A 17418-nucleotide genomic window follows, 5' to 3' on the forward strand; every position below is an offset into this window, starting at 1 on the left:
AGGTGTCACCAAAGTTCTTGCAGCTGTGTAAATTTCCTCACACCTGCCCCTTCGGGGGTGAAACTGCCCTTGAAGCAACATAGCAATAACTTATTGAGAATCCTAAGGATTATTCTAGTTGGTTTTCCAACTGGGATGTGCCCAGGGGAGGAGCTAGGGTGTTCCCTAACTTACTTAAGGTCCAGTTTTTGGAAGGAAAGGGTCTTCAGGCTTTTTTTCTGCCTCCCAGAAACAGGCTGAGAGCTCAACAAACCAGGAGCCTCATGTCCCCTGGAGGGTGGACTCCTCAGATGATCGAGGGGCACATTTACTAACTCCCATCAACAAGAGCAGACCAGCAGTCTGGGATCTTTTTGGGGCTTGGTTCCTGAAGAATGACCCAGGTGTCAGGACAAAGTAAAAAGCTGAGCCTTCACAAACGAGGAAGAAACTAGGATTACCCTGAGCAGTTGCCGGGACAGAAGGTGATCTCCTAGTGGAGGGGATTTGGTTGATGCTGGCCTAAGTGGGAGGATGCAGGATGAACGTCAGAGGCTGGAGAATTTTCCCCAGGAACTGTTCCTGCTCCTTGAAATCCATTGGGAAGCCCAGTGGTACTATAGAACTGGAGCTAAGTTGATGGACGAGACCCCTCTGGAGTTGGTGCAGATGATTTCTGGAAAGCGAGGCATCCTACGAAAGTGGGATAAGTGTAGAAGAAAGTGTTTGTAAACCTTGTTGGCGGTTTCTTCAAAGAAAGTACTCTATATTGATTCAAATAGACTAGTAAAGTGGGATTTTCGGTTATATATTGTACGTACTATGGAGTTATTTTACAAGAACACCCTCACCGAGGAGAAGAGTGTGCGTGCCGAGTAGATAGCCAAGAAGAGCCCTGAAGTCTAAGTTTTCCCCTCCACTCTTGAGACCCAAGCAAAAACAGGTACGTAATTGAAGAATCCACACTGATTCAAAGAGGGCTTACCAGGGACCACTTTATTCGATTGTAAATGCCTTACACAGACCTCTTGGACACCATCTTACTTCTCTTTAGTAACTGTGATGTACCTTTTCTTCCGGGCAGCTGGTTTGCAGTAAGTGTGTCCCCCGAGCCAGATTTGATTGGCTGTATATGATTCCAGAGCATTTCTATTGCAATGGTGTTCTGTATTCCTGGAGGTTATTGGTGGTAGCATCCAAACCCTTTCATGGGGAGCTTTGTGTGCATGGACCGGCAAGCTAATTTTCAAAGAAGGAACTCTCTTCCTTGCTTAATCTCTGTCATTTTACATCAGTTACTGCAGGCCCTTCATTTTCCAGTAGAATGGATGTCTCTCTTTCCTCAGTGGTTTTATGAGTGTCTGTCTGTCGAAGTCCAGAGTGCAACAAATGATTCCAAAGCAGTGGAAGGGTCATTTTCTTCCTAACTCGTCCTTAATTTATGCGTCCAGACCCACTCTGAATTAGGTCCAGAAAAATGTCCTGAGCAATATTGGGGGGTGGTCCATTAATGGTAAGTCCACCATATAAGCCACTACTGACCTCTTCCCCTGGCATAGCTTCTGCAGGTGGGTTTCTGCAGTCCGTATTCAGCCGGCTTCCTTGAATTCTTCAGTCATAGTATCTATCAATTCCTCGACAGCTGTGTGACATTTGCCAGTTTAAGCAAGTCATGGGTTGCGAGACTGAGGATTAACCCCACCACACTGAGTTTGCACACAGTTAGGAGTTGCATCTTAAATATAAGGCAGTATTGATTCAAGGAGCCTCCAAGTTATCCCCCTGCTCCCCAAATGTATCTGGTTCTTTACACCGCATGAGCTTTTAAGTTGGCTTCTTGAGCAAGCCAAGCAATCCAGGTAAGCGAATCGTTGTATCGGCACCCATTCCCTACACTTGCCCCATTCCATTCTTCATCCCTACTTCACCAATGACAACTGCAACAAGTGTAGCAGTGCAGGCTTCAGTGCCTGCAGGTCACATTGAGGGCTAGGGGAAGTACAGGAGGGCGCACTCTTCAGCCCCCATTGAAACACAGTCCCATAACGTATATATGTTTCCTCATATGATATTCAAGTCAAATAAATTCTGCATCAACGGAACCCCCAGCTTCTCTCCCAACAATGGGTGCAGAGCAGAGCTAGGATATTAGGTGAGCCGGTTGATATTGTGTATCTGGATTTCCAGAAGGTGTTTGACAAAGTACCTCATGAAAGACTCCAGAGGAAATTGGAGAGTCATGGGATAGGAGGTAGTGTCCTATTGTGGATTAAAAACTGATTAAAAGATAGAAAACAGAGAGTAGGGTTAAATGGTCAGTTTTCTCAATGGAGAAGGGTAGTTAGTGGGGTTCCCCAGGTGTCTGTGTTGGGACCGCTGCTTTTTAATATAAGTACATAAGTATTGCCATACTGGGAAAGACCAAAGGTCCATCAAGCCCAGCATCCTGTTTCCAACAGTGGCCAATCCAGATCACAAATACCTGGCAAGATTCCAAAAAAGTACAAAACATTTTATACTGCTTATCCCAGAAATAGTGGATTTTCCCCAAGTCCATTTAATAACAGTCTATGGACTTTTCCTTTAGGAAGCCGTCCAAACCTTTTTAAAACTCCGATAACTGCTTTTACCACATTCTCTGGCAACGAATTCCAGAGTTTAATTACACGTTGAGTGAAGCAAAATTTTCTCTGATTTGTTTTAAATTTACTACATTGTAGCTTCATCGCATGCCCCCTAGTCCTAGTATTTTTGGAAAGCGTAAACAGAGGTTTCACATCTACCCGTTCAACTCCACTCATTATTTTATAGACCTCTATATATTTATAAATGACCTAGAGATGGGAGTAACTAGTGAGGTAATTAAATTTGCTGATGACATAAAGTTATTCAAAGTCATTAAATCGCGGGAGGATTGTGAAAAATTACAAGAGGACCTTACGAGACTGGGACACTGGGCGTCTACATGGCAGATGACGTTTAATGTGAGCAAGTGCAAAGTGATGCATGTGGGAAAGAGGAACCCGAGTTATAGCTACGTCATGCAAGGTTCCACGTTAGGAGTCACGGACCAAGAAGGGGATCTAGGTGTCGTCGTTGATGATACGTTGAAACCTTCTGCTCAGTGTGCTGCTGCGGCTAAGAAAGCAAATAGAATGTTAGGTATTATTAGGAAAGGAATGGAAAACAAAGATGAGGATGTTATAATGCCTTTGTTTCATTCAATGGTGCGACCACACCTCGAATATTGTGTTCAATTCTGGTCGCCGTATCTCAAAAAAGATTTAGTGGAATTAGAAAAGGTGCAGAGAAGGGCGACGAAAATGATAAAGGGGATGGGATCTTTCTTCCTCCCTCTTCCCGCTGCAGTCCTTACATTGTAACATAGTAACATAGTAAATGACAGCAGATAAAGACCTGAACGGTCCATCCAGTCTGCCCAAGAAGATAAATTCATTTACATGGTATGTGATACTTTATATGTATACCCGAGTTTGATTTGTCCTTGCCATTCTCAAGGCACAGACCATAGAAGTCTGCCTAGCACTGGTTTTGCTTCCCAATTACCGGAGTCGCCAACTAATCTCCGCTAAGATTCCGCGGATCCATTCCAAGTCCTTCAAACTTATTTTATCAGTACTGGCAGCGACTTATACAGGTCAAGTACAGGGCCTGCCCTCTGCCATGTCCCGCTCCTGTGCAAATAGAAAGTTGCGTCAGAGGAAGCGGGACGCAGCAGAGTGAAGGCCCCAGAGTCGGCCTGTATAAGTCGCTGCCAGCACTGATAAAGTAAGTTTGAAGTATTATGATAGAGAAGGAGGAAGAACAGACTCAGGGATGCCAGACTCACAGGAGGGGAAAGGAAAGTGAAAAAGTAGAGAGAGAGATGCCAGTTCGCACGGAGTGAGGGTATGCTGCTTTTGAGTGGGCCTGAGGTGAAAGTGGTTCCTGTGGCCTCTTTAGCTTATTTTCCAGCTTCTGATTCCTGCCAGTTAAAATGCCAGGGTCACTGACATACTATAGGCTTGTCTCCTTGGCAAGACTTCAGAAATCTCACTAAGCTTTGCTAAGCGTGGAATGGGGGTTGGGGGGGGGGGGGCGACAATCATTAGAAACCTATTGCTGTACTGGGAAAGCACTAGGATCGTAACTCGAGAATAATGGAGAATGAAGCATGGGCGTAGCCAGAGTTCGGCGGGAGGGGGGTCCAGAGCCCGTGGTGAGGGGGCACTTTTTAGCTCACCCCCCCTGGTGCCGTCGACCCCCCGCCACTTTTAACCCCCCCCACCCCTTTTGACCCCCCTCTTGCCGCCGCCAACCTTCCCCCACCACCGCCAGGTACCTTTGCTGGCTGGGGTCCCCAACCCCCACCAGCCGAAGTCCCCTTCAGCACCGGTCTCCGAGTCCAGCACGTTGCTGATCTGGATTCTGTTTCTGACGTGAGTCCTGACATCCTGCACGGAACGTCAGGACTCACGTCAGAAACAGAATCCAGATCAGCAATGCGTCGGACTCGGAGACCGGCGCTGAAGGGGACTTTGGGGACCCCCCCGCCAGCAAAGATACCTGACGATGGCAGCAGGGGAGGTTGGCGGTGGGGGGAGGGGGGGGTCGAATGTGGCGTGGGAGGGTCGGTGGCGGGGGTAAAAAGCATGGGGGCCAGGGCTAAATCTGCAGGGTCCCATGCCCCCGAGGCCCCACCTAGCTACGCCCCTGGAATGAAGAGGTTATGATCACCTGCGGTATTTCTATTCTGACCGATAAAAAGCTGAATGCAGGAAAACCAGACACAGTGGTAAAAGAAAAAACACAAGACAGTATCAGTTCCATGTGATTACTCTGTGAATTGGGTAGAGAGGCAAAAGATCTTAAATACCATGAATACAGTCAGAGACCAAGAAAATATAACAGAAGGATACAGAAATATTTCTCATCAGTTTGGGTGGCATAGGCTTGAATAAAAGGGAATTTCAAGCACACCTGATTAAGATGCCTGTACACGTTACATCTTATGAATGCCAGAAAGAAGCTGTCTTTGGCACGATGCAGGTTTTATCGTGAGCGTTAGCAGTAAATTTGAGAGACTGAGATCAGACTCCACATGCCCTGGCTTAGGAGTGAGGCTCATTCCTGTCACGGTATGAGCAAAACTAACCCATTAGGAGACATTACCTCTGGGGGAAACCACATTTCTTTGAACTCAGTTATGATTATTACTGGAAGCACATTGGGGCCAGTTTTCAAACTGGTGCTGAGTGCCAAGTTATAACCAGTGAAATCAATCTTGTTCTCAGGAAGATAACAGTTGATGTAGAACATGGCAGCCGGCCTTTGTCAGTCTTTGAACAGCTCGATCAGATAACTCCTGTGTTGAAGGGTCCGCACAAGAAAACGTTGACCCTGATTTTAGAGCCTTGAATGATGCCAGCCCTGAATATCTGAAGAGTTGCCTTCAGTGGTATGTGATGGGGGGGGGGGGGGGGGGGGGGAATCTCCAGTCAACCCAACTCTCCCAGGTGAAATAATTTGGTGGTTACGCGTAAGAAGGCAAGACTAGTCTCGTGAAATTCTCTTCCTCTGGAGTTTAGATAATTGGGTAATTTAAATTGCTTTTCGGAATGTGTGAAAGACCTGGTTGTGTCAATTTGCATTGTTTTTTTGTCACTTTGTTTTAATTTACTTTTACTAACGGTATACATAGTAACATAGTAAATGATGGCAGATAAAGACTTCCATGGTCTACCCAATCTGCCCAACCAAACAGCCTGAGTTATTCCTGCCCCTCCTTGCGGATTACGGGGTTTTCAACCCAGTCCTCGGGGCACACCCAGCTGATCGGGGTTTCCAGGATATCCCCATTGAGGACGGGGTTGAAAACCCATACCTCTCCATTCTGTCCACCCAGCATCAGGCAGCTGAAACCTTGAAGCCATTAGCCAGCTTGGGGTCTACATTTGTCACTGTCTCCAGGTAAGCAGAGACCTCAGAACCTGCTGTTCCCCTTCTGGTAGGGAGATGAGCTGAGACCTGGTCTGCCTTGTGTTTCTGCTAACAAAGGACCCCTTGCTTTTTGCAAGACATGGCTGCTCTACAAGATAGAGCACGGGCACGACAGCAGTGGACTTTGAAACACACAGTTTCATGCTATTGATGTATTTATTCTTTTAATGCTGAAACAATGTAACTGTGGGGATATGTACAGATTATACTACCGTGGAAACTCCCTTTTGTGGCTGCCTTCCTGAGAAACTGGGGGTGGGGGTAGGGTGTGGAGTCCCTGGGAATGGGTCTGTGCTCCATGTGCTCCTCAACGGCTTTTCTCCAGATTTGCGCTTCACATCCCTGTTCAGCTGGCTTCCTTTTTTTCTTCGCAGTCCTCCCCATCTCCGTTTGTGTAGAAGACTGCATTTAGCTTGGGGCATGTGGCCACCCATTCCTAGGGTTGAGGTTGACAATGTCCAGCATCCTGTACCCTGTCTTAGCCCTCATGTTCAGTAGACCCTGAGTCCAGGGCCCATGTTCTAGGAGTTGGATTCCCTAAAGCTGCTGCGGAGGCAGTCACTTCTGGGGACCTCACCGGCAGGGGCATAGCCAGACACCCAATTTTGGATGGGCCTGAGCCCAAGATGGGTGGGCAGAAGAACTCCGCCTTGTCCCACAAGTGATTTGGTCTCTCCCTCTCTTGTCTGCATGCCATATGGTTTCTCAAACATTCCCCCCTGCCCTGTATACCTTTTAAATAGCAGATTTTCACCGACAGCGAGCAGCAACTGCTCATGTTGGCCCCACAGCCTTCCCTCTGACGTAACTTCCTGTTTCCGCAAAGGCAGGAATACATCAGAGAGAAGGTTATGGGGCCAGTGCAAGCAGTATGTATCAGTCGCTACTCACTGCAGGCAAAGATCTGCTATTTAGAAGGTATGCAAGGAGGGACAGTTGTTGAGAGTTTTCGGCTGGTGGGACTTGGGGATCCATTCCAGCCACACCATAGGTGTGCTGATACTGGGTGGGCCTGAGCCCAAAGTGGGTGGGCCTGGGCCCACCCAAGCCCACCCTTAGCTACACCATTGCTCACCAGTTCCAGTGGGAGGGTTGTGCGCCTGCTGGGGCCTGAGTGTGCACACTGTGCATTGACTATTCCCTTGCCCTCTGGCCTTCTGAATGCAGAATAAACTCTTCTGTGCAATGGCAAAGCAAACTTGCTGGTTTGTACATGACTGGTCGCTATTGTGAGTTCTTTTCCCTCATGTATATAATCCCCCGTATTTGTATATAGTTTTTCCCCTTTCATCACCTCATATTTTAGAAGTTGTTTTAAATATGTAGATAGGAAGAAGCTGTCTGTGCGTCTTCCTAAGCCCCCTACCATGCTGGTTGTGGGCAAGGCAGGATGCTCAACAGAGAGTAAGCTCTAGTCTGGGCAGTACCTAGGCACACCAGCTGGTTGGTACCAGACTTGTGGCTAGCTGCGGTGGTAAACAAAATTCACACTCACTGGGACAAACATAACACGGTCTATCTTGACCTTTTGGCCGCCCTCAATCTTGTTGATCCCCCCTTTTTTACTATCCTGCTTAAATTCCCTGGCCAACTCAGCTTCTGTCTTGTCGTGATTCTCGTCATTTCTTTCAGATCGCACTTATACTGTGGTCAACTCATCATCTAGGGAGTCCCCCCCCGATCTTTACCCTGTGATGTTCCTCAAGGCTCTATTCTTTCTCCTCTCCTTTTCAATCTATTCCTCAGTCCATTCGCAACCTTGATACAATCCATGGGCATTATTTTTCATTTCTATGCAGATGATATGCTTCTCCTCTACCGATAATGCTTTCAAATTAGGCAAAGACAATCCACAAGGCCGTATATTAAATATCAATAAACTAAACCAAACCTTTCCTTTTATGCATCACTAAGATACTCAGTTTCACGCTAGATATTTGCCAGTCCAAATGTGTATGGGAAAATATAGTGGGCACTTCACAAGGGTTCTTCATTGAAAAGTTCATAAAACAGGAGATAATATTAATTTTTATAACATTTATTCCTATCAGGAACTAAATACAGTACTTCCGTCTATCTAGATCGTTCCTTACACTTTCCAGTAAGGGCAGGTAGTACAGCCTGTATAATTTATGCTTTGGTAATTTATATTGTTCTGTGGCCATTGAAAAGGAAACCAAGGGTGAAGAGCATTTTCAGTTTCCGTTGGGATATTTCTAGGTAGGTTGATGGATTTAGTCTTCTGTCTGTTTCTCTTTTATCTTGACATCTCACAGTTGAGGTTAACATAGTAACATAGTAGATGACGGCAGAAAAAGACCTGTACAGTCCATCCAGTCTGCCCAACAAGATAAACTTATATGTGCTACTTTTTGTTTGTACCTGTCCTCTTCAGGGCACAGACCGTATAAGTCTGCCCCGCACTATCCCCGCCTGCCAACCACCAGCCCCGCCTCCCACCAGCTGGCTCTGGCACAGACCGTATAAGTCTGCCCCGCACTATCCCCGCCTCCCAACCACCAGTCCCGCCTCTCACCACCGGCTCTGGCACAGACCGTATAAGTCTGCCCAGCACTACCCCCTCTTCCCAACCACCAGTCCCGCCTCCCACCACCGGCTCTGGCACAGACCGTATAAGTCTGCCCAGCACTAGCCCCGCATCATTCTCTGCCTTTTATTCCTCTTCATCCTTGCACCATAGCTCGATAGATTATCCTGGGCCACAGCTTTTAATGCATCCCAAACATTATCAGGGGCCACATTGCCTGTGTGTCATTCAGAGCTGTATAATTCTCCAGTAATCCTCACATTTCCTTTCCCAGTTGTGTGTGTGTGTCGGTGCAGAACTATTCATTACCCAGACTTTAGTCCCAGCCCTCAAGTCTTCTTTTCCCCTAAATTCAAGATGCACTATGACCTGCTCAAACCAAACTATCTGGGCTGTCTAAGAGCCAACTACCTCTGTACAAAGAGCCCTTGCACTTCCCTTTATTAAATCAGCCAGAGAGTCCCAAAATTTCTGATTAACATCCTTCTCCTTTGATCTATCCATTCCCTCATCGATTACACTATTGACATCTTCACCCAGTAGTACTGGTGAATTCCACCAGACCAGGACTGTCTGTAATATTGTCTGTGAAAACGGGGATTCTTCTCAGTTAGTTGTGATATATTTACAGGTTAGTTGCGATATATTTACAGTGCATCCAGATGAGCTTTGGAGCTTTACATTTAACTGTCCGTTTGACAATGACCTTACAAGGGGCCTGCCCTTCCTAATTAACGTTGCCACCCCAGCCGTGTCGAATGCCCAGCAGAGAAGAAAGACTTCCCTATCCAACCTGCCTTGAGTACTTGTGCATCAGATGCTGCAAGATGGGTTTCTTGTATCAGAGAACTATCAGATCCCATGTTATCACGCTCAAGGGTGCTCGTCCCTGACCCTGAACGTCGTTATCTTTACTCAGGACATAGCTTGCAACACTGAAGTTTTTATAAAGAATAATTTTCAAGCCTGACAATCAGAAATTATAAGACTACTTTGTACAGTCATAGTAACATAGTAAATGATGGTAGATAAAGACCTGCACAGTCCATCTAGTCTGCCCAACAAGATAAACTCTTTTTTTTTTTGTTGTTACATTTGTACCCCGCGCTTTCCCACTCATGGCAGGCTCAATGCGGCTTACATGGGGCAATGGAGGGTTAAGTGACTTGCCCAGAGTCACAAGGAGCTGCCTGTGCCTGAAGTGGGAATCGAAGTCAGTTCCTCAGTTCCCCAGGACCAAAGTCCACCACCCTAACCACTAGGCCACTCCTCCACTGTTGCTACTATTTGAGATTCTACATGGAATGTTGCTATTCCAACATTCCATGTAGAAGTTGGCCCTTGCAGATCACCAATGTGGCCGCGCAGGCTTCTGCTTCTGTGAGTCTGACGTCCTGCACGTACGTCAGACTCACAGAAACAGAAGCCTGCGCAGCCTTCTACATGGAATGTTGCTAATGGAATAGCAACATTCCATGTAGAATGTCCAATAGTAGCAACATTCCATGTAGAATCTCCAATAGTATCTATTTTATTTTTGTTACATTTGTAACCCGCGCTTTCCCACTCATGGCAGGCTCAATGCGGCTTACATGTGGCAATGGAGGGTTAAGTGACTTGCCCAGAGTCACAAGGAGCTGCCTGTGCCTGAAGTGGGAATCGAACTCAGTTCCTCAGTTCCCCAGGACCAAAGTCCACCACCCTAACCACTAGGCCACTCCTCCACTGTTGCTACTATTTGAGATTCTACATGGAATGTTGCTATTCCACTAGCAACATTCCATGTAGAAGTCGGCCCTTGCAGATCACCAATGTGGCCACGCAGGCTTCTGCTTCTGTGAGTCTGACGTCCTGCACGTACGGGTATTCCATTAGCAACATTCCATGTAGAATCTCCAATAGTAGCAACATTCCATGTAGAATCTCCAATAGTATCTATTTTATTTTTGTTACATTTGTAACCCGCGCTTTCCCACTCATGGCAGGCTCAATGCGGCTTACATGTGGCAATGGAGGGTTAAGTGACTTGCCCAGAGTCACAAGGAGCTGCCTGTGCCTGAAGTGGGAATCGAACTCAGTTCCTCAGTTCCCCAGGACCAAAGTCCACCACCCTAACCACTAGGCCACTCCTCCACTGTTGCTACTATTTGAGATTCTACATGGAATGTTGCTATTCCACTAGCAACATTCCATGTAGAAGTCGGCCCTTGCAGATCACCAATGTGGCCACGCAGGCTTCTGCTTCTGTGAGTCTGACGTCCTGCACGTACGGGTATTCCATTAGCAACATTCCATGTAGAATCTCCAATAGTAGCAACATTCCATGTAGAATCTCCAATAGTATCTATTTTATTTTTGTTACATTTGTACCCTGCACTTTCCCACTCATGGCAGGCTCAATGCGGCTTACATGGGGCAATGGAGGGTTAAGTGACTTGCCCAGAGTCACAAGGAGCTGCCTGTGCCTGAAGTGGGAATTGAACTCAGTTCCTCAGGACCAAAGTCCACCACTCTAACCACTAGGCCACTCCTCCACCTTTTTTGTCACTTTTCTCTGAACCACTTCAAATCTTTTTACATCCTTAGCAAGATACAGCCTCCAAAACTAGGCACAGTATTCCAAGTGGGACTTCACCAATGACGTGTACAGGGGTATCAACACCTCCTTTCTTCTGCTGGTTATACCTCTCTCTATGCAGCCTAACATCCTTCTAGCCATGGTCACTGCCTTGTCACATTATTTTGCCACCTCGTGATCCTCCGACAACATCGTCACCATCACCCTGTACTGAGCTCTGCTCATCAATCTCTCGCCTCCTATCTCATACATCTCCTTTGAATTTCTGCACCCCAAATGCATCACTCTCCTCCTCTTTGCATTACATTTTAACTGCCAGATCTTTGACCATTCTTCTAATTTCTGGAGATCTCTTCTCAAGGTTTCTACTCCCTCCGGGGTATCCACTCTATTGGCTATCTTCTTGTCTTCTGGAAATAGGCAAACTTTCCCTTCTAACCCTTCAGCGATGTCTCTCACAAATATATTAACAGAATTGGCCCCAGAACCGACCTCTGAGACACTCCAGTACTCACCTTCCTTTCTACCGAGCGGATTCCATTTACCACCACACTCTTTCACCTGTCAGTTAACCAGTTTCCTATCCAGTTCACCACTTTGAGTCCTAAGATCAGCCCTCTCAGCTTATTCATAAGTCTTCCGTGAGGAATCATATCAAAGCCTTTGCTGAAATCCAACTAGATCACACTGAGTGCATGCCCTTTATCCAGTACTTTGGTCACCCTGTCAAAGAAATCATTCAGATTTGTTTTGCTGGATTTTCCTTTGGTAAAACCATGTTGCCTCTGATCCTGTTTATTCCAGAAAGTTAGTATCCATTATTTTTCCTACCACCGACGTGAGACTTACCGGCCTGTGGTTTCCAACTTCTTCCCTGTTCCCGCTGTTCTGAAGAGGAATTGTATCCACTTTTCTCCAATTCCGCAGAACCTCTCCTGTCTCTAAGGATCAATTAAAAATATATCCTTTAGAGGTCCTGCCAGGATTTCTCTGAGTTCCCTCAGTATTCTGAGATGTATCCCATCTGGCCCCGTAGCTTTGCCCACTTTCAGATTTTCAGGTTGATTAGAAATGCTTTCTGCTGCGAATGGTGCAATATCCACTCCATTTGTAATTATACCCCCAGCAGCTGACTACGGCCAGTCTCCAGGATTTTCTTCTCTAAGAACATAAGAATAGCCATACTGGGTCAGACCAATGGTCCATCTAGCTCAGTATCCTGCTTCCAGCAGTAGCCAATCCAGGTCACAAGTACTTGGCAGAAACTCAATTAGTAGCACCATTCCATGCTACCAATCTCGGGGCAAGCAGTGGCTTCCCCCGTGTCCATCTCAATAACAGACTATGGATTTTTTCCTCCAGGAATGTGTCCAAACCTTTATAAACCCAGATACGCTAACCACTGTTACCACATCCTCCGGCAGCGAGTTCCAGAGCTTAACTATTCTTTGAGTGAAAAATAATTTTCTCCTATCTGTTTTAAAGGTATTCCATGTAATTTCATTGAGTGTTCCCTGGTCTATGTACTTTTCGAAAGAGTGAAAAATCAATTCACTTCTACCCCTTCTACTTCACTCAGGATTTCATAGACCTCAATCATATCCTCCCTCAACCGTCTCTTTTCCAAGCAGAAGAGCCCTAACCTCTTTAGCCTTTCCTCATATAGGAGGAGTTCCACCCCCTTTATCATTTTGGTTGCTCTTCTTTAAACCTTTTCTAATAATGCTATATCTTTTTTGAGATATGTCGACCAGAATTGAATGCAGTACTCAAGGTGAGGTTGTACCATGGAGCGATACAGAGGCATTATAATATTTTTGGTCTTATTTTGCATCCCTCTCCTAATAATTCCTAGCATCCTGTTTGCTTTTTTGGCTGCCGCCATACACTGGGCAGAAGATTTCAGCGTATTGTCTACAACACCTAGATCCTTTTCTTGAGTGCCGACTCCTAAGGTAACTATGATTCGGATTATTCTTCCCAATGTGCATCACTTTGCATTTGTCCACATTAAATTTCATCTGCTATTTGGATGCCCAGTCTTCCAGTTTCCAAAGATCTTCCTGAAATTTTTTCACAATCCGCATGGGTTTTAACAGATCTGAATACTACTACTACTTATCATTTCTATAGCGCTACTAGACATACGCAGCGCTGTACACTTGAACATGAAGAGACAGTCCCTGCTCAACACAGCTTACAATCTAATCAGGACAGACAAACAGGACAAACCAGGGATAAGGACAAAGAGTAGCAAGATTCCGGAATCCCAAAGAGTAGCAAGATTCTGTACAGAATCCCAAAGAGTAGCAAGATTCCGGAATCCCAAAGACTACTACTACTACTACTTATCATTTCTATAGTGCTACTAGACATATGCAGCGCTGTACACTTGAACATGAAGAGACAGTCCCTGCTCAACACAGCTTACAATCTAATTAGGACAAACAGCACAAATAAGGGATAAGGACAAAAAGTTGCAAGATTCCGGAATCCCAAAGAGTAGCAAGATTCCGTGTGGAATCCCAAAGAGTAGCAAGATTCCGGAATCCCAAAGACTACCACTCCTACTTATCATTTCTATAGTGCTACTAGACGTACGCAGCGCGCTGTACACTTGAACATGAAGAGACAGTCCCTGCTCAACAGAGCTTACAATCTAATTAGCACAGACAAACAGGACAAACAAGAGGATAAGGGAATTACTAAGGTGGGGATGATAAAATAAGGGTACTGAACAAGTGAGTAAGGGTTAGGAGTTAAAAGCATCTTCTATGTTTAAATCTGTTTATTAGCAATCCAACATCAAGACAAAGATCCACACCATGATAAATAAAACATCTCCATGAGGCCAAACACAAATCAACTACATATATCAATAAGGGGAGGGTGGCTTTGTTCTTATAGCTCCTCAGCAATACTCAACGCCTCTGCCTTGGACAGCTGTAAAAGCATCTTCTAAAAGGTGGGCTTTTAGCCTAGATTTAAAGATGGCCAGAGATGGAGCCTGACAGACGGGCTCAGGAAGTTTATTCCAGGCATGTGGTGCAGCAAGATAAAGGGAACAGAGTCTGGAGTTAGCAGTGGAGGAGAAGGGTGCTGATAAGAGATATTTCCCCAGTGAATGGAGTTCTGGGGAGGAGTGTAAGGAGACATGAGAGTGGAGAGGTACTCTCGGGGGAAGGGGGCCTAGATTCAGGAGTGTTATCCCATGTCTACATTTCAGAGCATACCTTCTGTACTTTGATTAAATCCTGGCCCTGGATTTGTTCACTTGTAGGGGCTTAATTCCATAAGGGACTTATAGAGAAGCTGTTATGTTTTGGCACCAAGAGGGCGCCTATTCTTTAAAGGACAGTAGGTGTCAAATTTCCTTTATAGAATACACATGTACATGGCTGGGATACCAGTATTTCCGTGCCTAAATCTATGTGGATCCTTGTAGAATTCAATATTTTTAATTAATTAGGACATACATATTATAGCACCAACGAAAACCTACTACTACTATTTAGCATTTCTATAGCGCTACAAGGCGTACGCAGCGCTGCACAAACATAGAAGAAAGACAGTCCCTGCTCAAAGAGCTTACAATCTAATAGACAAAAAAATAAATAAAGTAATCAAATCAATTAATGTGAACGGGAAGGAAGAGAGGAGGGTAGGTGGAGGCGAGTGGTTACAAGTGGTTACGAGTCAAAAGCAATGTTAAAGAGGTGGGCTTTCAGTCTAGATTTAAAGGTGGCCAAGGATGGGGCAAGACGTAGGGGCTCAGGAAGTTTATTCCAGGCGTAGGGTGCAGCGAGACAGAAGGCGCGAAGTCTGGAGTTGGCAGTAGTGGAGAAGGGAACAGATAAGAAGGATTTATCCATGGAGCAGAGTGCACGGGAAGGGGTGTAGGGAAGGACGAGTGTGGAGAGATACTGGGGAGCAGCAGAGTGAGTACATTTATAGGTTAGTAGAAGAAGTTTGAACAGGATGCGAAAACGGATAGGGAGCCAGTGAAGAGACTTGAGGAGAGGGGTAGTATGAGTAAAGCCACCCTGGCGGAAGACGAGACGGGCAGCAGAGTTTGAACCGACTGGAGGGGGGAGAGGTGACTAAGTGGGAGGCCAGCAAGAAGCAGATTGCAGTAGTCTAAACGAGAGGTGACAAGGGTGTGGATGAGGGTTTTGGTAGAGTGCTCGGAAAGAAAGGGGCGGATTTTACGGATGTTGTAGAGAAAGAAACGACAGGTCTTGGCAATCTGCTGGATATGAGCAGAGAAGGAGAGAGAAGAGTCAAAGATGACCCAAGGTTTCGAGCTGAGGAGACAGGGAGAATGAGAGAGCCATCAACAGAAATAGAAAACGGGGGGAGCGGGGAGGGAATTAACGAGGATACCCAAAATCGGGAGAAGGACGTCCATCTTCTGATACAAATTGGGAGATGGACGTCCTTCTTTTTCGACGAAATCCAAGGCAACCGACGAAAACCGAGGTCAACGAAAACCAAGGTTTCACTGTAACTGTGTTTCCTACAGATTTGCCTGTCCTCACGTGCACCAATTTACACCAATACCTCAAGAGCATTTTTGTGCTTAGTTTATCACACTGCTGGATGTACAAAGCACTGCACAGAGGTGATAAGACCCTGCCTCAAAGAGCTTACAATGTGAGACGATCTGAGATAGTGACTGTCCTAAGGTCACAAGGAGAGGCAGGGGCAGATATGGGATTTCAATCCCATTGCTCTAACCACTAAGGGGCCCTTTTATTAAGCACATAAGCGTCTACGCGCACCCAGCGCACGTCAAAATGGAGTTACCGGCAGACTACCGCGTGGCTCTTGTAGTAATTTCATTTTTGGCGCGCGTCTGAGAATATTTTTTATTTTCGGGCGCGTGTAACAGACGCATGCCAAGTGATATTTGGCGCGCGTAGGTCATCACTGCCATGTTCTCCCGTGTGAGTCTTTACCGCCAAGTCAATGGCTGGCAGTAAGGTCTCAGACCCAAAATGGACGCACGACAATTTTCATTTTGCCGCACGTCCATTTTCGGGGGGGGGGAAAAGGGCCTTTTTTTTTTTACAGGCGCGCTAAAAAATGGATTGGCGCATGCCCAAAACCTGTGCCTACCCTACTGCAAACCATTTTTCAGCACATCTTTGTAAAAATACCCCTAAGTTACTTCATCTCCCTTAAAGAAACCTGTGTGTGTGTTAAATAACACGGTAAACACAACACTTTGAAAAGCTACACACTTCCACGCAGTACCTTCTTATAAAATAGGTAAATTTTTTCACTATTTCCCTTGGCTCCCCATAATAAAATTAACCCCTTAGAATAGTTAGATTTAGTCACTCACTTCATTCAAATTTGAAAGGGGCCAATCGTGTCGCTTAACTGTGGCACTTAGCTCACTGGGCTCTGTGAAAATGGACCCCAGCATTTCAGAACGGGGGCTGCAAGGAAAACTGATCAGTTTAGTATATTTCTTTGATCAAAGAATCCTCTTGTAATTCTTATTTCCCTTCATTTTGCTTCGATTTTCAGAAATTGAAGCCAAGGAAGCCATCGAGAGCCCGAAAGACTTGGAAACCAAAGAGCCTGAAGGGGTTAAGAAGGAGCCGAACCCGTGGAACGGTCCAGGTAAGAATCAGATATCACGAGAGTCGCTTGCTCAGAGATCCAGCAAGTGCCACCTTCTACCATTCCAATCCTGGAGGCTCGGCATTGGCGAACTCGGACGAGGAGACGGCCGTAACTGTGTAAGGGAAGGCTCCTGTATTTCTCCACACTCAGGTGTGCGCACACACCAGGGGCGTAGGCAGACCTCAGCGGGAGGGGTCCAGAGCCCGAGGTGGAGGGCACTGTTTAGCCGCCCCCCCCCCCCCGCCACTTTGGACCCTTTCGAGAAAAGCGACTCACTGAGGGTAAGCAATTAATCCGGGAGCCCTGTTTAAAGCGATTCTTATGAAATTTCTCTGCCACATCCAGTGTTTTTGACAAGTATTTCTGGCCACATCTACAAATGGGAATTAGCTCAAACAAAGCTTCCCTTAAAACAGAAACGTCAATTAACTTGTTCCATGCTGGACAGCCGCAACCCCCCCCCCCCCCCCCCCGCCGCCGCCGCCCACCCCCTGCCCTGCCGTCGCATCAGGTACCTTATTTGCTGGCGGGGGTCCCCAACCCCCGCCAGCCGAAGAGTCTTCTTCAGCACCAGTCGATTCCAGCGCCTTCGTTGTGTGATCATCTGATTCTGAAGCCTTACGTCCTGCACCGTGCATGTAGCCCCATGCAGGACGTAAGGAGTCGACCGGCGCTGAAG

The 17418-nt window shown here is 46.3% G+C and overlaps 1 protein-coding gene across 1 annotated transcript in view; it reads left to right on the forward strand.

Annotated features, from left to right (window-relative positions):
* ZFPM1 (zinc finger protein, FOG family member 1) overlaps positions 1-17418 on the forward strand; it is a 344168-nt gene that overhangs the window by 159227 nt on the left and 167523 nt on the right. The window contains exon 3 of the mRNA XM_030204576.1: positions 16641-16736. Coding sequence (XP_030060436.1) covers positions 16641-16736 — 96 coding nt within the window. The remainder of the gene's footprint in view (positions 1-16640; positions 16737-17418) is intronic.

The sequence above is a fragment of the Microcaecilia unicolor genome, chromosome 5 (genome assembly GCF_901765095.1).
Source record: "Microcaecilia unicolor chromosome 5, aMicUni1.1, whole genome shotgun sequence".
Classification (NCBI taxonomy): Eukaryota; Metazoa; Chordata; class Amphibia; order Gymnophiona; family Siphonopidae; genus Microcaecilia; species Microcaecilia unicolor.